The sequence below is a fragment of the Equus quagga genome, chromosome 8, assembly GCF_021613505.1.
Source record: "Equus quagga isolate Etosha38 chromosome 8, UCLA_HA_Equagga_1.0, whole genome shotgun sequence".
Lineage (NCBI taxonomy): Eukaryota > Metazoa > Chordata > Mammalia > Perissodactyla > Equidae > Equus > Equus quagga.
The window spans coordinates 87,598,884-87,623,225 of record NC_060274.1 but is presented as its reverse complement, the minus strand read 5'-3'; the positions used below and the strand labels follow the sequence as shown (position 1 = coordinate 87,623,225).

The window sequence follows — 24,342 nt, the reverse complement described above, 5'->3', positions numbered from 1 at the left end:
CTGAAATCTACACAATGTTATAAAACAATATGACCTCAACAAAATAATCAAAACAAAACCAAAAAGAAACGATATTCTGGGACATAAGATCCTGAATCGAAGATTCAGTTTGATTTACTATGTTGTATTTAAGCTATTAAAAAAAATAACAAATACATTTTAAATGGTTTTTGATTAAAAAAATAAAAAAATAGTTTTTAGAGCAAGTTAACCAAAACATTATATCTATGAAGTGTATTAATACTTAAGTCAGCCATCTAAGCATTTTTTCCTTATAAAATTACTTTTAAAAATAGCTTTTGGAATTGTAGTATTTTAATATCTATTCATTAAGTATAAACAAGACTGTTTGAACTTTCTGAATTCATCTTTTTTTCAAAGATAAATGTGAATAATTAAAAAGACCCAACTCAGTGATGGCTGACCTCACACCTACTAAGTTTCCAAACTTTCCAATCAGAACCTCCTGAATTAATTCCCCGTAGCTTACACTATGGCCACAGATGCCACAGCACTACACATCTGCTATGTATTTTACAGTTTTCAAGGAAAATTTTCAGACCTGAAAATGTGCTCAACACTAAAAGTTAAATTCTAAATGGATTTTGTCAGATTCTTGAAGGCCCTCAATAAAGGACATTAAATTTTACCTTTGTGAAGATGGCCAGGGGCATGCCATACTGATCCTCTTCCAAACCGGAAATTAGCCCTGGTATCAGGACAACCTGGCCGGTATTAGCTTGAGGTTGTACAGTAATTGGAGGACTGTCAGAGGGCACAGACTCCTTTGGAAATAAGTTTGTCTGTTCTGACCCGACCTGTTCCCTTTCTTTCAAGGTGGAGTCCTCTAAGACACTAGGATCCAAGGTCTCCCAGTCACTTTCTGAAGACTCTGGAGACGGGCGAGAAGGAGGTTTCAAATATTGATTGGTATCATTGGGTTCCTGTCCTTTGCTGCTGTCATCTTCTATTTGGAACAAAAGTTCTTCAGTCTTGACGGCGGCATCTCCTCCACGGTTTCCTGTCATGCTTTTCTTGACATTTCCCAAGTTGGTATTCGAAAGGTCAGGAGCAGATAGAGAAACAAAGTCATCTGCAGGGGGATTACTTTCTTGAAGCGCAGCATCTTCAGACATACTCTTTCGGGGTCTGTACTGAGAAGAGTCACTGAGACCATGTTCAATCATGCCTAAAACATACAATATTGGAGAAAAGCCTGGCTTATAATAAGGCAGAACAAAATAAGAGTTGTATATTCTGTTCTAAATAGTGGAACTTGCCTGTAAAAATTTTAATAGGCTACGCTTGCACATTGTTTGAATTAAAAGAAAGACAATCTTAGCCAAAGGGTATTTCCAAAATAAAAATGTCATATTAAAATAGAAATGTTAACCCTAACGAGTTTATCCTTGAAAACTTTTACCCAGTACAAGTTAAACAAAACAAAGAGAGGATACTGCTACCCTCTTACCTGGAAAAAGGGATAACACAGTCATCAGGGCACCCACCAATTTATTCACTGGAGAAATATAAAATAGAACCTGAAATGGATTCAATCAAAATTAAATTAGAAAATCCATTAGTCCACAATGATACTAAAATAAAGGGGGCGGGGGGAAGAGAGGGAAAATTCTTCTTTCCAAAAGAGTTTTCCAGAAAAAAACTAATATATATAGAATTAATGATAGAATTAGAAAATCACCAGGCATACTTCAGGTAAAATTATCAATGGATGCTAAAGCTATTGTGAAAGCTTGTTGGGTAACAGGATATTCACAAAGCTTAAAATTTATCATCCCAGAAATTACCTATCAATTGCAAAGGCAAAACAAGTACCTTAATATGAAGAAATTTGGCAACCACCACCTTAATCAAATGATCAAACTTCCCGTCACCAGTAATACTACAAACAGTTATGGGCTCCTGATGTGATGCCATGAGAAGGACACACCACCACCTGCACTGTATTCTTGCCAAAAAAGCTTAATCTGAAACTAACCACAAGAAAACAATCAGACTAATCCTACACCGCAACTAGTCTGGATTCTTAAAAAATAAAAGCACCAGGGGCTGGCCCAATGGCACAGCGGTTAAGTGCGCACATTCCACTTCTTGGTGGCCCGGGCTTCACTGGTTCAGATCCCGGGTGTGGACATGGCACCGCCCGGCACACTATGCTGTGGTAGGCGTCCCACATATAAAGTAGAGGAAGATGGGCACGGATGTTAGCTCAGGGCCAGGGCGCCTCAAAAAAAAAAAAAAGAAAGAAAAAAGAAAAGCGCCAATGTCATGAAAAAGAAAAAAAGAGCGAGGTAGTGGAATTGTTTGAGATTCAAGAGACCTAACAATGCAATGCATGATCCTTGGTCCCAGACTGAAAAAATAACCAGTTTTAGGACATTGTTATCATGACATCTGGAGAAATTTGAAAATGGACTGTATATTAGATATCATTTATTGTATTACTGTTAAATTTCTTCTTTGTGAAAATGACATTTTGGTTATGAAGCAACATAGCTTATTCTTAAGAAATATATCCTCTTAAGGGGTGAAGTACCATCATGTACAGAATTACTTTAAAATTATTATGATTCAGGGGGGAAAAATGAACATACATAAAGCAATATTAATACAAAAGTGGCAAAATGTTAACAATCGGTAAATACAGACGAAGGGTGTAAACTGTTCATTATATTATTCTATCAACTCTTTTTGTAGGTTTGACATTTCTCAGAGCAAAAATTGAAGGGAAAAAAAAAAAATGGGGCCAGCCCCGTGGCTGAGTGGTTAAGTTCGAGCGCTCTGCTGTGGCGGCCCAGGGTTTTGCCAGTTTGAATCCTGGGTGCGGACATGGCACCACTCATCAGGTCATGCTGAGGCGGCGTCCCATATGCCACAACTAGAAGGACCCACAACTAAGAATATACAACTATGTACCGGGGGGGGCTTTGGGGAGAAAAAGGAAAAAAATAAAATCTTCAAAAAAGAAAAAATATTAATCAGAAACAGGATTCAGTTAGATACTGCACTAAAACTAACACTGGCAATAATTAAATGAGTGAAAAAAAAAAAAAACAAGCAAAGACTTGCTTGTGAGCTTTTTTTCTTTTGTAAACAAACCATTTAGTGACATTAAAGTGCTATTTGACAGACCACAATCGTCTGTGTTCTCCTTCTGCTTTGGTCTTATTTAAGGAGTCCCTTGTAAGCACAGAGAAACCAATTGTTGCATTAAAGGATATCCTTATTTTACCAAATCAATATAAAAAGAGTATACCTGTGATTTGCCACATTAAATAAAGTTTATTTGATCATAAATGCCACTGCATGTAGCTAGACTAAATATTATTTTGCAAAACTTTTGTTTCAGATGTGTATATCCATGTGTGCTCTAGGCTGCAAGGTAAAGTATTTTTATTATGAGTTGCAATAAAAATGTTTGAGGGCTGGCCCAGTAGCACAGTGGTTAAGTTCACGTGCTCTGCTTCATTGGCATGGGGTTCACTGGTTCAGATCCCGGGCATGGACGTACATACTACTTATCATGCCATGCTGTGGCAGGCGTTCCACACATAAAATAGAGGCAGATGGGCATGGATGTTAACTCAGGGCCAATCTTCCTCAGGGAAAAATAAAAACCAAACACAGAGGAGGATTGACAGTGGATGTTAGCTCAGGGCTAATCTTCCTCAAAGAATAAAACCAGTTTGAAACCTGCAACTCAACAACAACAAAAAAACCTGATGAAAAAATGAAAAGGACTTTAATAGACATTTCTCCAAGGAAGATATACAAATGGCCAACAGCACATGAAAAGGTGCTCAACATCACTAATCACTAGGGAAATACAAATCAAAACCAGGAGATACCACTTTACAGCTATTGGGATAGCTACTATCAAAAAACTAGAAAATAATGTGTTGGTGAGGCTATGGAGAAACTGGAGAGAGGAATGCAAAATGGTGCAGCCGCTATAGAAAACACTATGGTGGTTCCTCAAAAAACAAACAACAGAATTACCATATGACCCAGCAATACCACTTCTGGGTATATACCCAAAAGAATTGAAAGCAGAGATTCTGTACATCCATGTTCATGGTGGCATTATTCACGAGAGCCAAATAGTAGAAGCAAACTAAGCATCCACTGATGGCTGAAGGGGTAAACAAAATGTGGTATGTACAGACAAGGAAATATTATTCAGCCTTGAAAATGAAGGAAATTCAGACACACGTTGTACATGGATGAACTCTGAGGACATTATGCTAAGGGAAATAAGCCAGTCACAAAAAAACAAATACAGCATGACTCCACTTATATGAGGAACCTAGACAAGCCAAACGCACAGAGCAGGAAGCAGAAGGGTGGTTTCCAGGGAGGACTGGGGGAGGGCAGAATGAGGAGCTATTGTTTAATGGGTTCAGAGTTTCAGTTTTGCACAATGAAAGGAGTTCTGTGGATGGATGGTGATGGTAGCACAACAGTGTGAATGTATTTAACACCATTAAACTCTACACTTAAAAATGATCAAGATGGTAAATTACATGTTACGTATACTTTACAATTAAAAACGTTTTTAAAAAGGTTGAAACATTGCACTGGTATATGTTAGATTCACTTTTTAAAAAATTTACTTTTTTCTCTTTGAAGGAATACATATTCATTGTAGAAAACTAGAGTACAGAAAAGTACTTCCTTCTTAAAAATATAAACTACATTCTCATCAAATAGTTGATGTCTTTCCTTTCAGTCTCTTTCCAATAAGTATACATTTATTTATAGAATTAGGATCATGGGCTTGACACATAGTTGGACAAACGTTTTTTCACTTAACATGCCATGAAACATCTTTACAACAATAAAAAGTCTCAGAATCTTTTTTGTTGTTTGGAATTTACACAAGATAAACCATTTCTTAGTTATTCACTGATAATTCATTATTAAAAATGACTCAGTGATAGAATTTCTTAGAGCTTTGTGTCCAACTTGGATTAACTCTGGAAAATAAACCTCTAAGAGAAGAATTACTGGGTCAAAGGAATAAATATTTTTAAGGTAAAGAGTGATACTGGATGTTATAAACGGTCGACTCTCTAATACCCATATCACCCCTACTCGAGTGAGCACAGTAATATAGTATATAAAACTGGCCCCAGATCCAGGGATGGCTCCTGACTAGTCTAAACCAGAGATCAGCAAACTTTTTCTACAAAGGGTCAGATATAAGTATTTCTCCTTTGCGGGCCACATGGTCTCTGTTGCAACTACTCAACTCTGCCACTGTAGTGTGAAAGCAGCTACAAACAATAAGTTGATGAATGGGTGTAACTGTGTTTCAATAAAACTTTACTTATAAAAATAGGTGGAGGGCCAGATCTGGCCCTGGGGCCTAGTTTGTAGACCTTTGGTCTAAAATCCCTGATCTAAATCTTTGGTCTAAAATCATAGCAATCTTATCCCTTTGTACTAGACAGCGTGGTCTGAAACCCAAGTTTAAGCCAGTCAGTACATTTCTTTGACAACAATTATTGGTTCAGGTAGGCAAAGAATATAACCCAATTACAGTTCGCAGATATCCTAGACTACAATGGAAACCAGGCTCAGAATAAAGCTAACACTGCGGACTGTAGAGCAAAGAGATGCAAAAAATCTACATACTTAATTATACAGTTGAACCAGTTTGTCAACCAATCCTGAAGTCTGAAGTGAGTCAATACATTTCCGTATTATCTAAGTCAGTTTGAATTGGGTTTTCTGTTACCTGTAGTCAAAACCATTCTGATAACTAAATACTATTAAACTGGCCCCAGAAAAGACTGATGAATTTATACGTCTATGGTAGTGAACCAGAATATGGTGCTTTGGCTCACCACAATGTGATAGGCAAAAAGTCTTAATTTATACTTTACCATTAGTTTTAATTTTATATAGTATTTAAGAAATGTCACTAAATGTTAAATATTCGATCCCTTCAAATCTCACCTTTTTTTCAAGAAGAATTAATTTAAACAGGATTAGAACCTGAAGAAAGAAAAAAAAATTGTATTAAAATAAGAAACTCATGTCCATATGCCTTTTCCTTTCTTCAAGCAGAGCCATGTATCATTTAACCAATAATATTAAATAATTACAGTGCTTTAAAAAATGCATTGAAAATTACGAACTTATACTGAGAAATATTATCTGTGTCCTCTAAAAAATGTGAGAACCACATAAACCTCTAACAAATTGTGCTTTTTGGAAGGAGTTGTGCCATTTTTGCTTGAACTATTTGAAAGCTCCTTAAAGGGCAGGGACCATTCATTTATTTCTGGATGTCTAGAGCATTGACATAGCACATATTCAATAAATGTTTGTTAAATGAATGATTAATGTGTGTATGTCCTAGTCAACATATGCTTTAATAATAAAGATTACAAGGCAAAACATAGATATTTTATTGGAAAATGTTTCATTCTCAGGGCAGCATATAAAATATTCTGCAAAATTAAAACATGTTTCTCTCCAAATTTCATGATATCTGAAATTACAAAGACAATAGAAAAAAATATCCTATCCTGCATAGAAATAAACAGACATTTCTATACTTTAAAGAAATTTCTATCATACAAGCACTACCAACACTTTCGACTTCATATCATTAAGAGAGCTGTCTTACAAGAACTAAAACACAGTTATGCCACAACCTGCATTAGACCATGTAGCACACGGAATTTGCCCAGTTAAATGAGCACAATTTTCGTACATCATAAATTAAATAAGGTACCATACCTTGTGTCGAAAATGAAGCACAAGATCTCGAGGAGACAGACCTACAATGTTAACAAAAAAGCTAATTTGTGATTACAACCTACTGGTTTTGTCAAAGAAAGTTTTTTCCCCCCTCTAAGGAAAGGCAGGTAAAAAAAGAAAGTAGGGATACGCAAATATTAAAATATTTAATATTTGATCACACAAACATATAACAATAATTTGGTAAATTCTGAGTAATAGTCAAACACAGCGCTTCCAAGAGAACTTTCTGCAATGATGGAAATGTTCTAAATCTGCACTGTCCAATACAGTAGTCACACGTGGCCACTGAGCACTTAAAGTGTGGCAAGTGTGACTCACAAGCTGACTTTTTGATTTTACTTAATTTTTAGTAATTCTAATCAAAATGTAAATAGTCACACGTGGCTAGTGGCTACTGCTGTGGACAGTGCAGCTCTAATACCTTCTCCCCAATGAATAAACATCTTACCAATTACACAAATCTAGAAATTATGAAGTTTATATTGCAGTGGCAGTCAATCATTTAAACATGGTTTTTGGTCACTATACTCCATAGGCTACTATTTCTCAATCACAATCTTCTCTGATCATTTGCCACAGGACAAGAGAAAATAATTTAGAGAAAAACATGTTCTCAGGATAGGTGTTTTGTAACCAGTTTACACTACACACAGGACTGCAAAAGTGAACTACCACAGTTTGGCTACTTCAGGCTAAAATAGGAATTGAGTGAGTATAAATCATTATGTAATTAAAACCTTTTTTTAAATCATGTAAAGGATATTTATTGAGTGCTTTCTGAGTACCATGGACACCAATGGACATTCTGGGTTGTCAAAATAGTATAAATTAAACAAAGCCCCCAACTTGGAAAATCTTAGAATAGAAAAGAGCTAAGCAGATCTCCTTCTCTCTTGTTCTCCCTCTCTGTTACGACATGGAATTGACCTGGTCAGCATTAATATAAAGAAAAGAAAAAATTTCCACTAGTATCCTGAAAAAGCATAAATTTGCCTTATATAATAATAGTTGTAAATATTCATATAAGTATGTTACAACCCTTCTCAATATAAATGCTGGTTAAGAAGATACTTAAGGAAGCAGTAGCATCAAACATTGAAGAATTCAGATCCCATTCAGAAATGTAAATCTGATCATGCAGTTTTATATGCAACCCAGGATGCCAAACAAAAAGGCCTGCATTTCTTCTGACTTGTAAAAAAGCTACTTACCCAGATATACTTGGGATCCTTCTAACGAAGTTCCTCCCAAGGAACTATTCATATGTTCATAAAGTTCCTATAAAATACAGATTCAGTTTAGAACATTTTACTATCATTTTAGACACTGAATTAGAAATATGATGATCAGGAAAAAATTGGTTCTTTAATTAAGGCAGTTTGTTTTGCCAGGCCCTAAATTTAGAAACAATCGAGGTCTGTCTGAAACCTTGCCAGTTTCTAGCACCCCTTCCTTCTCTTCCTCTACCTTTTAGAGCTTGACTCATTCACATGGTGGTATGGATTCCTAGGATAAATTCCCTCTACATCCCTGCTAACTACCTAACTGTCCTACTCTCCCTAGAATCCAGGAGAGATCCATGTTCTACACATTCATGACAGCCTGCAGAAAAACATGTTATTCATCTTCAGAAAACAGTCACGTGGTTTTTCTGGTTTTTTGATGTGGGAGTTAGAAACCAAAAGCCTGATATATAAACATACTGTGCAGTGTATTAGCACTGCAAAGATAGGGAAATTCAGAGAAGCAATGCCATAGCAAAAGGGCGATTATCCATTAATAGAAACATTTATGCTAGTTACAGTCACCTGTAGCCATTATTTCCTAATAAAAGACAGTTTGGTTAAATTCTTAAGCTAATAAATGATTACCTTTCACAACATTACTGACAAGATTTACTTGATTTGTGAATCTGTCTTCAGCCAACACATCTAGAGAAGGGTATAAAGTTACCTTTAGAATGGAAATTTGGGAAAAATCCTTTTCTTCAAAATATGCATGTGTGATGAGCTGAAGTTTTGCTTGAAGTAAGCCATAGAGAGGCTTAAAGAAAAAAAGAGATATTACCGCTGGTTTGATAAGAGTAACAAACACACACTCTACAACTTTTTAACTTCACGCGAACAGGGAGAAAAAAGTTGGTAACTGTCAACTTTAATATCTTACTATTCACAGCTGAAAGCTGTTAAGTGACCTGTTCTGGCTCTTCAGCTGCAGTTGAAAAGTGCCTGACACGCTGAGCAAAGTGACTGAGACTGAGCACAGACCTCCTGGGTCTGCTCCATCACTTGGCCACAACACTCTGGACACTTAACCTCTCCAGACCTGCTGACTGATGTGAACATGAGTATGCGAAAAAGTGCATCTTACGGGGCCCACTGAATACCTTGGACACCAATGGAGATTCTGGGTTGTCAAAATAGTATAAATTAAAAAAAAACTCCAACTTGAGGGGCCAGCCTGGTGGCGTAGTGGTTAAGTTCAGTGTGCTCCGCTTTGGTGGCCCAGGTTTGGGGGTTCAGAACCCAGGTGTGAACCTACACCACTCATCAAACCATGCTGTGCTGGTGTCCCATATACAAAAAATAGAAGAAGATTGACACAAATGTTAGCTCAGGGCCAATCTTCCTGAAGCAAAAAGAGGAAGATTGGCACAGATATTAGCTCAGGGCCAATCTTCCTCACCGGAAAAAAACAACACACAAAAAAGTGAAAAAAAAAAAAACCCCAACTTGAAAAATCTTAGAATAGAAAAGAGCTTATGGGGTTGTTTTCAGAATTAAATAACACAGGTAAAAGCACTTAGTAGAGTAACTGGCACACGGAAAGCATTTAAACAATAGCTATTATTATCATAACATTTTAAACATTCTAATTCTGCACACTGTTCTGCTGGCTTGTGGCAGCTTTTAATCATCCTGATAGCAGCCAGTTCTTATATCTAATTGCACGTTCATGAGTAAATTTAAGTTCATTTCCCCTTTTTTGTCCTCTGTGGAGGCTTAGAATAACTAATCTGTGTCCTCTACCATAATACTTTTGTATACTTGAGCAAAGTTATTCCTTAATTCTTAACTTCTCCTATTTAAGACCCTCTTCTACCATTTCCCTTCTTGTATTTTTAATGTTCTTTTCTAGATGTTTTCTGATTTAAATTAAATTGATTTAAATCAAATTGAATTAAATTATGATTATTATTATTCATGGTTTTTTTCTTTAAGCTTGGTAATAAAAGCCAAAACAAATCCTATTTTGCAAAACTCAACTTATATTAAGCAAACTACATTTAAATTGTCTGTGGATATAAGAAATTGGACAATTGCAGAAGAAATAATTAAACAAAACCTACATACATTTGGTGACTAGGCTAATGAAGTAGTCTCAATTTTGGTTTAGGTTAACTGCAGAAATGTTTGTATTCAGTAATCATATAGATCTCAGATAATTAATGTGATAGAGGTCTGGATTTTTCCCCACACAGGGGATTTGGGGGACTATATTTTACATGTAGAATTAGGCAGTTGGTGTAACTGGAAAAGGTGTTATTATCCCATTAATAAAAATGGAACACCACAAATGATTTAATGAAGAGAGCTACAAAAAATACAAAATGTTATATATTTTATTTTTAAAAATAAAAAGTTAAAATGATTGTACACTTGCATCTGATCAACTTGTACTGAGAAGGAACAATTTTAAAGTATTGTTATAGTACAATTCATTACGTCATTTCCTTTCCTCAAACATTTCAAGTTTTTAAAGAACAAGTTAAGGCTACAATTTTTCATCGCACAAGAGTCACGCACTTCTATACTGTCAATAAAATCTGAGCAATTATAATATTTGGAATTTTAGTAAAGTATTATTTATCCAAAGTCTTGAGAACAAAACAAAAATGGATAAATGAACTTTATCAGCTATCTCATTTTGGTCGTGTCAACCTCCTTCCCTAAAACCTATCTGTTAGATCTCCTTCCTCTCGTCTAGTTTTGGGCAGAGGAGCAAACGAGAATAAAACTGCTGAAAGGCAAAGAGAAAGAGGAGATGCGAGAGCATAAATAATGAGCTCTGAATTTCAATATATTACTGCTTTCATAAATCTCTCCATATTCTAATAATGCCTTATCCTCAAATAAAAATCTGTCATGAATGTTGAACAAACACATTAACAAGTTATTTGGTCTCTCACCAGCTTGCTTAGAACACAGACACTCTTCTGGACAGTCTCTCTGGTGACATCTGCTTGCCGGACTTTCAATGCCTATTATAAACAAACAGTCATTATTAGAAATATTTCACAGAAATATTTAAAAACCATTATTTTTAAATATAAAACTAGCAATTAGATAGAAAAAATTTCTTGCATTTAGTTAATTTAATTCAAAAAGTATATATTGAGAATCTCAGAAAATATTTATTGAATGAATGGATTCGGCCAGAGCGCTATGCACCAGAATCTGGCAGGCAATGGGAATATAACAGTGAGAGACAATCTCTACTCTCAAAGAACTTACAGTCTGCAGGGGAATACCTTATGTATAAGTTGCCACATCCATAATACAAATCAATGGTCCCTGGTTCTGGTTTTAAAATAGGCAGCCCTCTCAGAGACCACTGTTTCTGGTGAGAAGGGGATAGTTTAAGAGATGACAAAAACAGGTTGTTTCTCCAGATGGAAGAACTGTCAGCAGTTTTGTTAAGCTGATTGTTCTATGGTACCTGGAGTCTATCCTGCTGACTTGTATTGTAGCCCAGACCTGAGCCATAACTCACACCTCAGCATTCTGGGGATGACCATGTGAGATTTCTACAGTTCTCTGCTGGGAGAAAACAAGCCTTGATTTGATCAGCCTCAGGTGAGGCTGCGAGGGGAGTAAGCGAGAACGACTCTTCCCCATCTCGTGTACTGCCTGATGTCTCCCTGGATCTGTCCTGAGGACTGAGGGGCCTCAGTGTCTTCAACTGACTGATGATTAGTCATTAAATTAAGCCCAGAATAGAGCTTTTCCTCAATCTGTTTTCTATCTCTCCGCCTTAACTGGATTCATCCATCAGGTCCCACCTTCGTTCAGAGGGAATTAAAGTCTTTCTCCTAGGCTCTAGATCCCTCTGATATCTGGAATATTTGTTTGCTTATCAGATGAGGCTAGACAAAGCTGGAGAAATGAGCAAATCCAATATACCGTGGAGTGACCGGGTCAGACCCAGGAAGTGAGAGAGACAGGCAGTACAAAATGCCATTTAAAGCCTTTGCAGAGCATGAGAACTGTTGTTAATGACAACATCTCTAGAGAAATAATTTTACTAGTGCTTATATAACATTTAGGAGAAAAGAGGTAGTAAAAGGAACAGATTTCCAAGAAAAGGCAATAGCTCAATTCATCTCATATAAAAGGATGTAAGGATAACAGTACATGAAGAAATCAAATGCACAAAGCTACCAGACTAACTCTTATTCTCAGGTTTCTTTATCTTTAAATTCAGTTATTCATTCCACAAAGATTTACTGGGTGTGTCCTATGTCCCAGGCCCTGGCATGGAGGGTTCTTTCACGGAAGTTAACTACTTTGGGTATGCTGGAATTTACACCTGCAGTTTACTTTCAAATGCTTCAGGGAAAAACACACACACACAGCAAATATGGTAGAACATTAACAATTGTTACATCTAGACAGTGGGTATACAGGTGTTCATTGTATGATTCTTTCAATTTTCTGCATCTTTGAAATGTTCATTATAAAACGTTAAAAATTTTTCAAAAGATTACTAAGTTAATTATTCACCTGAGGAAGTTTTTAAAATTTATAATTGCCTAGGCTCTACTCCCAGAGAGTCTAATTCAGTCAGTAGAAGGAAAGGCCAGGCAAATATATTAAAAAAAAAAAAAAAGCCTCCAGGTAATTCTGGTTAAAAACCATTGTTTTGGAGCAGTGGTTTGCGATCTTGGCTATCTATTAAAATCAGATGGGGAGCTTTCCAGACCATTAAATCAGAATCTCCGGGGTTGGGACCCAGTCATCCCTGGTATTTAAAGCTCCCCAGGTAACTCCAGTGAGTAGCCGAGGCTGAGAAGCACTCACTACTGCAGAGTATTAAATAGTGCTCTCACGAGAAGAAAGAGATTTTTACTCATAAAGCGTATCCTCACCACGAAACAGCGCTGCTCAGAAGCAAACCAGGAAAGGGAGAGCTCCCCATCTTGGTTTATTTGAATTTATTAATTAGAGCTATTATACTAAGTCAGGCATTAAACTAGCAGGTAGTTTCAGAATTATCAAAATCTTAGTTATACATAATTAAGATAACTTGTGAGTAGTTTGAGGCTATTATAAGTATTTTCCAATACTTCTAAAATGCTGCTTTAAAGAAAATACATTACCACTCCATTTTTCTAAATTCCATACCAAACACTGGAAATAGGAAATTCAAGGACACCATGAAATTTAAATACAGTATTCTAAAGACATATGGATAATTTAGGTATCACTATCTAAAAATAATGTACCAAATATTATGATACAAGATAATTATAGTCACCAATGTCAACTAAGAAAAACATTCATGTGAATAAACTGGTAATACTGGTAAAACAGCTACAAACTGTTTATAAATTTTTTTGAGGGAGATTGGCCCTGAGCTAATATCCATTGCCAACCTCACTCTTTTTCGCTTGAGGAAGACTGTCTCTGATCTAAGATCTGTGCCAATCTTCCTCTATTTTGTATGTAGGACACCACCACAGCATGGCTTGATGAGTAGCGGGTAGGTCCACAGCTGGGATCTGAACCCACGAACCCCAGGCTGTGAAAGCAGAGTATGTAAACTTAACCACTACGCCACTGGGTCGGCCCCTATAAAAATTTTAAACAATATCACAAGCACCACATGAAAAATAAGCACTATGTATTTCCCCAAATCTTACATTTTGTTAGAATTTGAATTGGTAAGAAAAGAATTTTGGAGTGTTTCTTTTTTTGTTCATTCTAACTATCGTACCTTGGCTTCAATTTGTCGATAGCAAGAGATACCATATACTGTGGCTCCATTTCCGTTTCTGGGTGGCAAGTGAAAAAACACAGTATCTAAGAGATACACAGAAAAATGTAAGTACCAAAGTGAATTACCCTTTACTAGTAAATAAGGAAATGTGAAGTTATTATAATGCAGTCACTGAAACAAAAATGATAATGTAATAAGGAAACCTGTATTATACTTATTTCTAGCATCACAACCACTAGTTTCTTAGAATTCCTCTCACCGCCTTACAGTGTACACTCATCACAAAAAGCCCAGGAGGCTGACTTATAACAGGTTCAACTGAGACTACAATCACTTATCTCACAAAATACTTTATCTAGGATTATATATAGGATTATTATAATATGTAGAATATAATAGTACAGGATTATTCCAGATTAAAAGTAGAGAATCATAAAACCCAGAGGCAACACATGAATCTCGACTAGATCCAAGAGATTCTTGGGACAACTGGGGTAATTTGAACATAATTAGGCGGTATTATGGGATTACTGCTAAATCCCTTACCTGTGATAACAGTACTACATGTTATCCTGGGGAATGATCTTATTCTTAGGAGATGCATGCTGAAGTATTTAGAGGTAAAGTGTCATGATGTTTACAACTGACTTTCAAATAGTACAGGCAAAATTGTACACATACACAAATAAAAAGAAAATCTGTGGAATATTTGCTGTATTATTCTTTCAAGATTTCTGTATGTTTAAAAGCTTTCATAATAAAACAGAAAAAAGATTTGTGACGTTAAAAATACTATACTTAAATTTTATGTTAAACTGTGTAGTAACATTTGCTTCATTTCATACAAAGATTATTAAATATTAGGAAAACAGTTAATCAAACCAAGTTTAATCTAGTGTTTTCGTAGAGCCTCTCTAAGACTATGATAAAATAGTCCTTGATTAAGCCAGTCAAGCGCTCATTTACAAGGTGGTAGGAGACTCAGTACTAACTTCAGGACACTAGTCTCTTTAAGGGTGTTAGCAAGCTCCGCACGCATGTAAGCAAACTTTCAAGCATAGCACTGTGATAGCAATGGCTCCAGGCCTGGAGAAGCAATCTCAGCTGTTTCCAGGTGGGCACTGGAACACGGACCTAGTAAGTCTGCGGCTAGAGTGCCAGTCAGTCTGCAGCTGGTGCAGGTAAGCCCTTTAGTCTGCCTCTGAGAGGAGTCTCAAGTATAAATGCAGGAAGTGCTATCAGTAGCAGATGTCCTAACCAGGCTCATCACTTACCTTGGCCAGGGCTACTGGCAAGAGTGGACAAGGTTCACCAGCCATTACCAATATAAGCCTGGCACCCCTCTGGAGATCCTCTACTTCATGACTAGTCATCTCCAAACAAGTATTTAAATATTTTATGAATAGTCACAATAGGCCAAAGCCCTTTCATTTATCAACGTACTTAGAATCTAAGATGTCTTGGCAAATTAAATAAAAAAAGGCACCTACCAATTGCTTTGCTGTGTGTTTACATACCTTCCTGGTAGTTGTGTGCGCCATCTGGTAAGGCAAGGAAGGGCAAGTATTTCCACTCTTCAGGTAAAGTGTGACTATCATGTCCCTCTCCCGGAATCAGGGGCGGGTAGGAGAATTCAACCTAAAATGGGAAGAAATGTTAGCCAAAAGGTTGTTGATCAAAGGGCATTTCATCCTGACAGGCAAAAATGCTTTTAAATTCTGAATGAGAGAAGCAAGGATAAGACACTCTTGTTGATGCAGTTGACATTATCAGCAAACCTACTGCATAGAATAGGAAAAAGAAAAAAGGAGTAAGAGGAAAGATTTGTAAGCCTTTTCCTCTTTCTAATTTAAAGGTTGTGATTTAAATTTTAACGTGCATAAGAAGGTAGTGGGTAGGCGCTGGACACATGGCCAAGTGGTTGGGTTTGTGCGCTCCACTTCGGCAGCCCAGGGTTTCACCGGTTCAGATCCTGGGCGTGGACATGGCACTGCTCATTAGGCCATGTTGAGGCAGCGTCCCACATACCACAACTAGAAGGACCCACAACTGAAAAATATACAACTATGTACTGGGGGGATTTGGGGAGAAGAAGCAGAAGAAAAAAAAAGAAGACTGGCAACAGTTGTTAGCTCAAGTGCCAATCTTAAAAAAAAAAAAACAAAAAAAGAAGGTAGTGGTAGTGAGAGGACTGGATATTTACATTTAGGAGTTGCCACCAAACAGATGGTAATTGAAGCCATGGAGCCCTGAGGAAAACCAGCTTTTCATTGAACTGAGTAGAAAGGGTCCAACAAAGGAGCCTGAGAAGTTGAGCCAAGATCCAGGTTTACTTCCCATCAATTGGTTCCCTTGCTCCCAACACTTGCAGCTTTGAGCTTATGGTTTTAGTGGGAGGTTGGTGGTGGGTGAGTGGACATTAACCAACAATTCAGGTTATATTTTTTAAGACAGAATTGATAGATTAAAGTTCATTGAAGTTCTCTCTCCAACACTGTGTCTTGTAGAAATAAAGTTTTTAGTATGCGCCCCCAGTTTCTGGCGCTCCCCAGGTTTATTAGGATGTTCTCTGTGCTTCTGGTTTTTTTTCGTTATTTCAATGAGACTCCTGGATAGGAAGGCAGAATTAAATGCATGGTACTTGAGTTAGCAAATTGATGTAGAAGTTTTAGGTGACTTATGTTTAATTTTCTTTCAAAGTATATTTAAGCAGGAATTTCCGCTGCATTAGTAATATACACACTAAAGTTGGAACAGCATAGTAAAAGGAATCACTTTTAGATCCCATCTTTAACGTGGAAAGATATGATGGCTCATCTTCCCACATCTCAATGGAATCAAACTGCCACATGAATCGCATAAGAGCCAATTATAAAAGGGTTTTAACAATGATGATTATTTTTAATATATGATCTAGTTCCACATTCGAAATGTTTAAAATCACCGGAAGGACTATAGGTACAGTAAAAAGACTCCCTCCCCGCCTTGACACTACCCCCTGGCTACCCAGTCATTTCCCTGGCCCCATCTCCAGATGCAATCAATGCTTTCAGTTTGAAAGGATTTTTTTTCTTTGAGGAAGATTAGCCCTGAGCTAACATCTGCTGCCAGTCCTCGTCTTTTTGCTGAGTAAGACTGTCCATGAGCTAACAACCGTGACCATCTTCCTCTACTTTATATGTGGGACGCCTGCCACAGTATGGCTTGCCAAGCAGTGCCATGTCCGCACCCGGGATCCGAACCAGCGAACCCCGGGCTGCCAAGAATCAGAACGTGTGCAATTAACCCCTGTGCCACCCTGCCGGCCCCTGAAAGGATTTTTAAAAGGTTTGGATTACGGAGTAAAAATGTTCTCTCAGAGATTGGTCATTTAAGATCGATTAACTGAAGGCTGGGCACAAACAAACTCAAACTACATTTTACGTTTCTCTGTTTTCTCTATATATCCATCATAAAGGTTTTATATATCGACAAGTCTTTAAAGTGTGAGGCAAGGAAGAACGTGGCAAAGAGGTAGTAGAGACATTTACAAATTCAAAACTGATGCTATGAAGCTGGTAGTTATAGAGTTAAAAAAAATTTCCCAATTCAGAATTCTTGCTTTAACACCAGAAAAAACAGAAACAAGGAAATAAATTATTGTATTTTATGTAATCAACACCAAAGTCCAATATATAATATTTACCATAAGAAGTCTTCGTATTACAAAATGATTTTAGAAAACCACTAATTTTAATGTATATTTATTTAAAAAGCATTTAGTATAGAATAAACATGCTTTTAAATAAATATAAACATCATGGACCCAAATTCTCGTGAGTTTATCATTTAGGATCCAAAAAGTTTAATATAGAAAATTCTAAAAGAAAGTAGTACAAAAATGCTCAACCTCACTTTTAATCATGAAAATGCAATCTGAAAAACTGAAAACCTAAATATTCATCAGGAGAGTGGTTAAATAAATTTTACATCAGTTTTATCCAGCTGTTAAAAAGAATTCAAGTATATGGATAAAGCAAGATAAGTATGATATACTGTGTGTAGGCAAAATAAGAGCCCCCCAAAACGTCCATGTCCTGATCCCTGGGATCTGTCAATGCTACCCTACAATGCAAGAGGACTCTGCAGATGTGATTAAGGACCTCGAGATGGGGACTGCCCAGGGAGGCCCAAGGTAAGCACAAGGGTCCTTAGAAGAGGCAGAAGAGTCGGACTCAGAGATATTCGAAGACGCTGTGCTTCAAGAGGCTTTGAAGATGGAGGAAAAGACCATGAGCCAAGCAATGCAGGCAACCTCTAGAAGCCAGAAACGACAAGAAAATCCAGTCTCCCCTAGAATATCCTGAAGAAACACAGCCCTGCCAACACCTTGAATTTTTTTTTTTTTTTTTGGTGAGAAAGATAGGCCCTGATCTAACATCTGTGTCAATCTTCCTCTATTTTTCGTATGTGGGATGCCACCACAGCATGGCTTGATGAGCATGGTGTGTAGGTCAGCTCCGGGATCTGAACCCCACAAACCCTGGGCCAGTGAAGTGGAGTGCATGAACTTAACTACTACGCCACCAGGCCGGCCCCACCAACACCTTGATTTTAACCCAATGGAACCCAGTTCAGTTTCTGACTTCCAGAACTCTTTAATAAATTTGTGGGGCTGGCTCGGTGGGGAAGAGGTTAAGTTTGCGCGCTCTGCTTTGGTGGTCTGGGGTTCACTGGTTCGGATCCTGGGTATGGACCTATACACCGCTTATCAAGCCATGCTGTGGCAGGCATCCCACATATAAAATAGAGGAAGATGGGCACAGATGTTAGCTCAGGGCCAATCTTCCTCAGCAAAAAGAGGAGGATTGGCGGCAGATGTTAGCTCAGGGCTAATTTTCCTCAAAAAAATTTATAAATAAATAAATTTGTGTTATTCTAAGTCACTAAGTTTGTGGTAATTTGTCTCAGCAGCAATAGAAAACTAACACATACTGTTAAATTTAAAAAGTGGAATATCAGTAAATATAGTATAATCCTACTTAAACTTATTCCATTTATGCAAAAAATTATACTTACATATCTCTGTAAATGGATTAAAAAACATGCTTGAAAACATACAAGCTAGACTGTTAACAGAGGTTTTATCTCTGGAGAGGTGAACAGGGTCGGGGATCGAAGATAAAGGAATATTCTAGTTAAGTTTTTTTAATCCTCTTTTTTTCTTTGAAAATTTCAAACTTACAGAAAAGTTGAAAGAATATGAACATTATAACCTTTATCTATATTCACAAACTGATCATTTTTTTGCCACATTGCTTTAGCTGTGTTGCATGTATGTAACATACACTTTTTCTGAACCACTTTATAGTAAGTTGACAATATTTTCATTCATTTTTAAGTAAACTGGTATTAATTTTTAAATGGATATGTACTGTTTTTAGAGTTCAAAAACAAACCAAAACAAGCAACAGATAACCACAAGCAGTTCCTAACTTCTGAAGGAAATCTTATTTCTACCCTATCCTCTTGGAGGCAAAGGGAGATGCAGAAATCTCTTTTCTGAAGATTCACCTAACAAGTTACCAATGGCTAGAGTTTAATTAATATCTGATGCTATGCTAGGTTCAACATATTCTCCCAAGTCCTGATTCTACTGAAGGAAGAACTGTTTTGGGTGACTCTAGTTGGAACTTAGAATTCAATCAACTCATAAAACTGTTCTAAGTTAAGTGCAGAGACACATATACTCCAAGAATTCCATAGGTAAAACTAAGCTGGCTTTTAAGCTGACTTGGACCCAGAGGGTTTATAACATTTCTTTGGGAAAATGTATTCAGAATTTCAAACAGCTAACTTTTGGGACACAAGTTTTTCATAAATTGTACACTGCCTGTATTGTGTTGGCAGCTTTCTAGAATTCTTTTCTTCTCCTGGTATATTTGCTACCAACAAATCCTTGCATTTGGAAACCGCAGAACTTGCTAATCAAGTTCATACAAACTCCTGTGTCTACACATACACAACAATTTTAATGGCTATATAGTATTGTTTCATTATTCAATCAATCTTTATTGTTGAACATTTTTTTCTAGTTTTTTTAACATTATTATAAACTACTCAGTATTATTCAAGTGTGGTAATAAAAAATATACATATTTTGTCATTGTCTCTGGTCCTGGCCCAGAGCTCCTAAAATCCTTGAAATTTCCTGGGCGATGGGAACATCTTTTGTTATTCATAACAAGACCCTTTCAACCATACCAGGGTTTATGCTAACGAGGTGACTCTCCGTGGTGGTGGTGGTTGGTGGTGGGGCTAAATAGCTTCAAGATGGGGCCGAAGTCACCAGAAGGACCAAGCCTTGATTAGAAGGTTGGAACTTTCAGCTCCACCTCTTGACCTCCAGGGAGAGGAGAGGGGCTGGAGATCGAGTTGAATCACCAACGGCTATTTAATCAATCCTGCCTATATAATGAAACCTCCATAAAAACTCCTAAACTATGGGGTTCAGGGCACTTCCTGGTTGGCCAAGACACTGAGGTGCTGGGAGGGCAGTGCGCCCAGAGAGGGCATGGAAGCTTCATGCCTCTTCCTCCATACCTTGTCCTATGCATCTCTTCCATTTGGCTATTTCAGAGTTGTATCCTTTATAACAAACCAGTAAAGGTAAGCGGTGTTACCCTGAGCTCTGTTAGTTGTTCTAGCAAATTACAGAACCTGAGAGGGAGTCATGGAAACCTCCGAATTTGTAGCTAAGTTGTTCGGAAGTGCAGGTAGCCTGGGGACCCAAGACTGGCACCTAAAGTGAGGGCATCTTGTGGAACTAAGCCCTTAAACTTGTGGAGTCTGATGCTAACTCTGGGTAGTCAGTGCAGAACAGGACTGAACTGTAGGACACTCAGTTGGTGTCTGGGGAAAAACAAAATAAGAATCTGTTATTTCTTAAGCAATGGGACTTTTAAATCTTAAATTGTATATTCTTCATATTTTGAACAGACTAAATATTCTATGTATCTTTTGATACGTCCAAAATAATCCAGACACACAGTTCATGGCACAGAGCCTTAAGAAGAATTCTCTTAGAAGTTACTTGAGACTTTTAAATAATATTCAGTTGAATCAAAAGGCCATTTAAACAATAATGCAATTAAATGAAGCAGTACAACAGAAAGTAAAGTGAGGTATGGTAGGCTGCCTCACTGCACAACTCCAGGGGAACCACCGACTCTGCAGTTTACACGAAGACTCTCCCTGCACAGCGGGGCTGTGCAAAGTCTGTACAGCTGGATACGGCAGCCTAAGCGTATGTGAAAAACCACTGACAAAAATCAAAGTCAATCCCCAGAGATTAAGAAACATTTAGAATGAATTATCATCTGGTAGGGTTGATAATTAAACAGTGAAAGTTCATAGCCTAAAATCTAAGTTAAATTTGGGGATCAAAGACGGTGTCTGGTAGGGCATTAGCACATGTGATGTGTGACAGATACATCAAATGTCTCCCCAAAGGATAAAGTTACTAAAATTATGCAAATTTCAAATCTCTTTATATGTCAACCAATATTCATGTGGCTGAATCTATTTTGATCCCAATTAGTAGTAATAATTGACATACACGATTACAAAAGAAGATAAGAAGAGGGAAAAAGAAGACAATGACTGATTTCTAAAAAGTGAAAGCTGAATAAAGATGCTCTAATCACAAGGAATAAAAAAGCAATTTTTCTAAATGCTAAATGAACCATGTGAGAAATGGTAACCTAAGTCTGTCCTCCAGGAATGGTAAAAATTACGACCCCTTTTCATAGTTTACAAATCAAACTGGTGTCCTCTCGTCAGATTCCATTTACTTTGTCCTCAGAAACAAAAGAATGAAAAACTACAAAAACAAAACAGTAACATAGTATCCTGTGTGAGCCCTGAGTACTTCAAAAGTACCCTTTGTTTACTTTCTAACAACGCATTCAACATCCATTCCGCTGTTAGAGAACCATACAAGTAACAGAAGACACAAAGCCACAGAGCGCACAAATTAAACACTTCCATGGGCCCCACAGCTACTGATACAAAGGGGCTGACTGAGAGAAGGAGAGTGCTTCCTAGAAATTCCGGCTGCTGCTCTGCCTCTCCGCTCCCTTTCTAGGCACCTCAGGGATGCTGCCCCCTTCACTCAGAAGCATGGGCTATTTGTTTTCTTAAGAGTAAAAACATTTGAGGCATCAAAGTCAAGGCTCTGTTACACTTTAAAGAAAATCCTGGACGTAGAAGACATGTCTTCTCTAAGTTATGTTTTCTCTCCCAAATCTTTTGAAGGATCAATACTACAAAAGAATTGGCACTTTTCCTCTTCACTCTCTTATAAAGCTGGCAGCAAATGACTATATTTGTCAGCTGCTTATTTCTGAACCAGCTTGTGCTTAACACTCTTCTACCTCAGCATGTCACACTATAGTTTCATGAACCCACTAGATGCCCAGAAAAATAAAGTGTACACTGTAAAGCTGCAATGTTCCTATTGAGACTTACCTATTAAAATAAGTTTTATTGTTTTTAAAACTAAATGGAAATAAGTTTAAAACATTTGCTTTCATATATTTAAGTGAACAAAGGCTGCTAGTTCTATTTTTTATCTAGAATTAAAGAGCTATTTTACTATTCCATATTCCTTTACTTAAGATGAGGTACTTGGTTTATGAACAGGAAAATAGATGATGCGTATTTTAATTTAAATATAAAAATTTATTTTTTATATAATTATGAACCCCACTACAGTGAATCCAGAATCATATCAAGACTCTATTATAGAAGAACATGACATTTTGCTGGTATCAATAAAATTATACGGGGGCCGGCCTGCTGGCGCAGCGGTTAAGTGCACACGTTCCACTTCTCGGCCGCCCGGGGTCTGCCAGTTCGAATCCTGGGTGCAGATATAGTACTGCTTGGCAAGCCATGATGTGGCAGGTGTCCCACATATAAAGTAGAGGAAGATGGGCATGGATGTTAGCTCAGGGCAAGTCTTCCTCAGCAAAAAAAGAGGAGGATTGGCAGATGTTAGCCCAGGGCTAGTCTCCCCAACGCGCCACCCCCCCCCCCCGAAAATATATATATAACTATATGAGGGAAGTTAATTTTCATACTAAAGGTACTTGAGGTATCAAAATTAAGATGTCATCACTCTGTTTTTCTACTTTAAAACCACTGGAACAAACAAACAAAACAAGAGGAAAAAAACCCCACTGGAACTTTACATAGGTATACACGTTCATTAACATGATGTATATACACAGCCAATTAAAATAAGACTTTATAGAGCCATGCTCCTTTTAAATAAATTATTTCTTCTAGGAAGGAAAAATCTTTACTATCTAGATATGAATAGTGAAATAGAGAAATTCTACTAAGTATTCATCTCCATTAATATTAATGATACAAATATATCTGATATGAGAATAAACAGCACTGTTATAAGGATTTGGCATTCATTGAAACATCATTATTTGCAAATTTACAATTCACAAATCAGAAATGCCAACAGATAGAGAGTCAATGCAGTTTGATTTGTAAGTGTTTCAGACAAATAAAGTGTCATTCATTTCCAATAAAATCAGATTAGTTTTGGAGAGCTACTTTATGTAAGCTAGATAGGTTTAAATGTGTTTACTAATTATGAGCTCTTATTTAAAAGTAAAAAATAGTTTTGAAGAATCTTAAACATACTTGACTTACTAGGATCTTTTACATTAAAGAAATCTAGAACTTCTATATTATCCTAGGTTCCAAGTAAAATAAACACTTTGGTCACGTAGCACAAATGTGTATAACTACATGGAAAAAACTCCAACTTTTACAAACTCAAACCTGATTTAAAAAAACAAAAACCAAATAACAACCACCTAAGTTTTAAAGTAAAATGTTTTTTGTTTTATTTGTAATAACCAAAAACTGGGAATAACCCACATGTCCATTAACAGGAAAATGGGTCAATAAATCATGGTATATTTATACAGTGGAATACTATACAGAAACTACCGACATAAGCAACAACACGGATAAATCTCAGACATAATACCGAGTGAAATGAGTCAGACACAAAAGAGACAACACCCACCTACAGCGACATAGGTCAGAACAGTGGGTACCTTCAGGTGGGGGCACATGCGGGATCTTCCGAAGTGCCGGAATTATTCTATATCTTGATCTGGATGGTGGTTAAAAGCATGTATATGCATGTAAAAATTAAACAAGCTGTATCCTTAAGTTTTGTGCACTTTATTCTTGATAAGTTATACCTCAATTTAAGAAAACAAAATATTTAGGGGCTGGCCCAGTGGTACAGCGGTTAAGTGCGCACATTCCGCTTCGGCGGCCTGGGGTTCGCCAGTTTGGATCCCAGATGCGGACATGGCACGGCTTGGCAAGCATGCTGTGGCAGGCGTCCCACATATAAAGTAGAGGAAGATGGGCATGGATGTTAGCTCAGGGCCAGTCTTCCTCAGCAAAAAGAGGAGGATTGGCAGCAGATGTTAGCTCAGGACTAATCTTCCTCAAAAAAAAAAAAAATAC

General features: G+C 37.2%; 1 protein-coding gene across 2 annotated transcripts in view; it reads right to left on the bottom strand.

Moving 5' to 3' along the window:
* The window catches only part of AVL9 (AVL9 cell migration associated), a 55,277-nt gene that overhangs the window by 22,124 nt on the left and 8,811 nt on the right, over positions 1-24,342 (bottom strand). For both annotated transcript variants that reach the window (XM_046669495.1, XM_046669496.1), the window contains exons 2-10: positions 15,312-15,432; positions 13,792-13,877; positions 10,985-11,056; positions 8,749-8,838; positions 8,007-8,073; positions 6,772-6,812; positions 5,983-6,021; positions 1,472-1,541; positions 651-1,189 (exon numbers count right to left, since the gene is read on the bottom strand). In XM_046669495.1, coding sequence (XP_046525451.1) covers positions 651-1,189; positions 1,472-1,541; positions 5,983-6,021; positions 6,772-6,812; positions 8,007-8,073; positions 8,749-8,838; positions 10,985-11,056; positions 13,792-13,877; positions 15,312-15,432 — 1,125 coding nt within the window. The remainder of the gene's footprint in view (positions 1-650; positions 1,190-1,471; positions 1,542-5,982; positions 6,022-6,771; positions 6,813-8,006; positions 8,074-8,748; positions 8,839-10,984; positions 11,057-13,791; positions 13,878-15,311; positions 15,433-24,342) is intronic.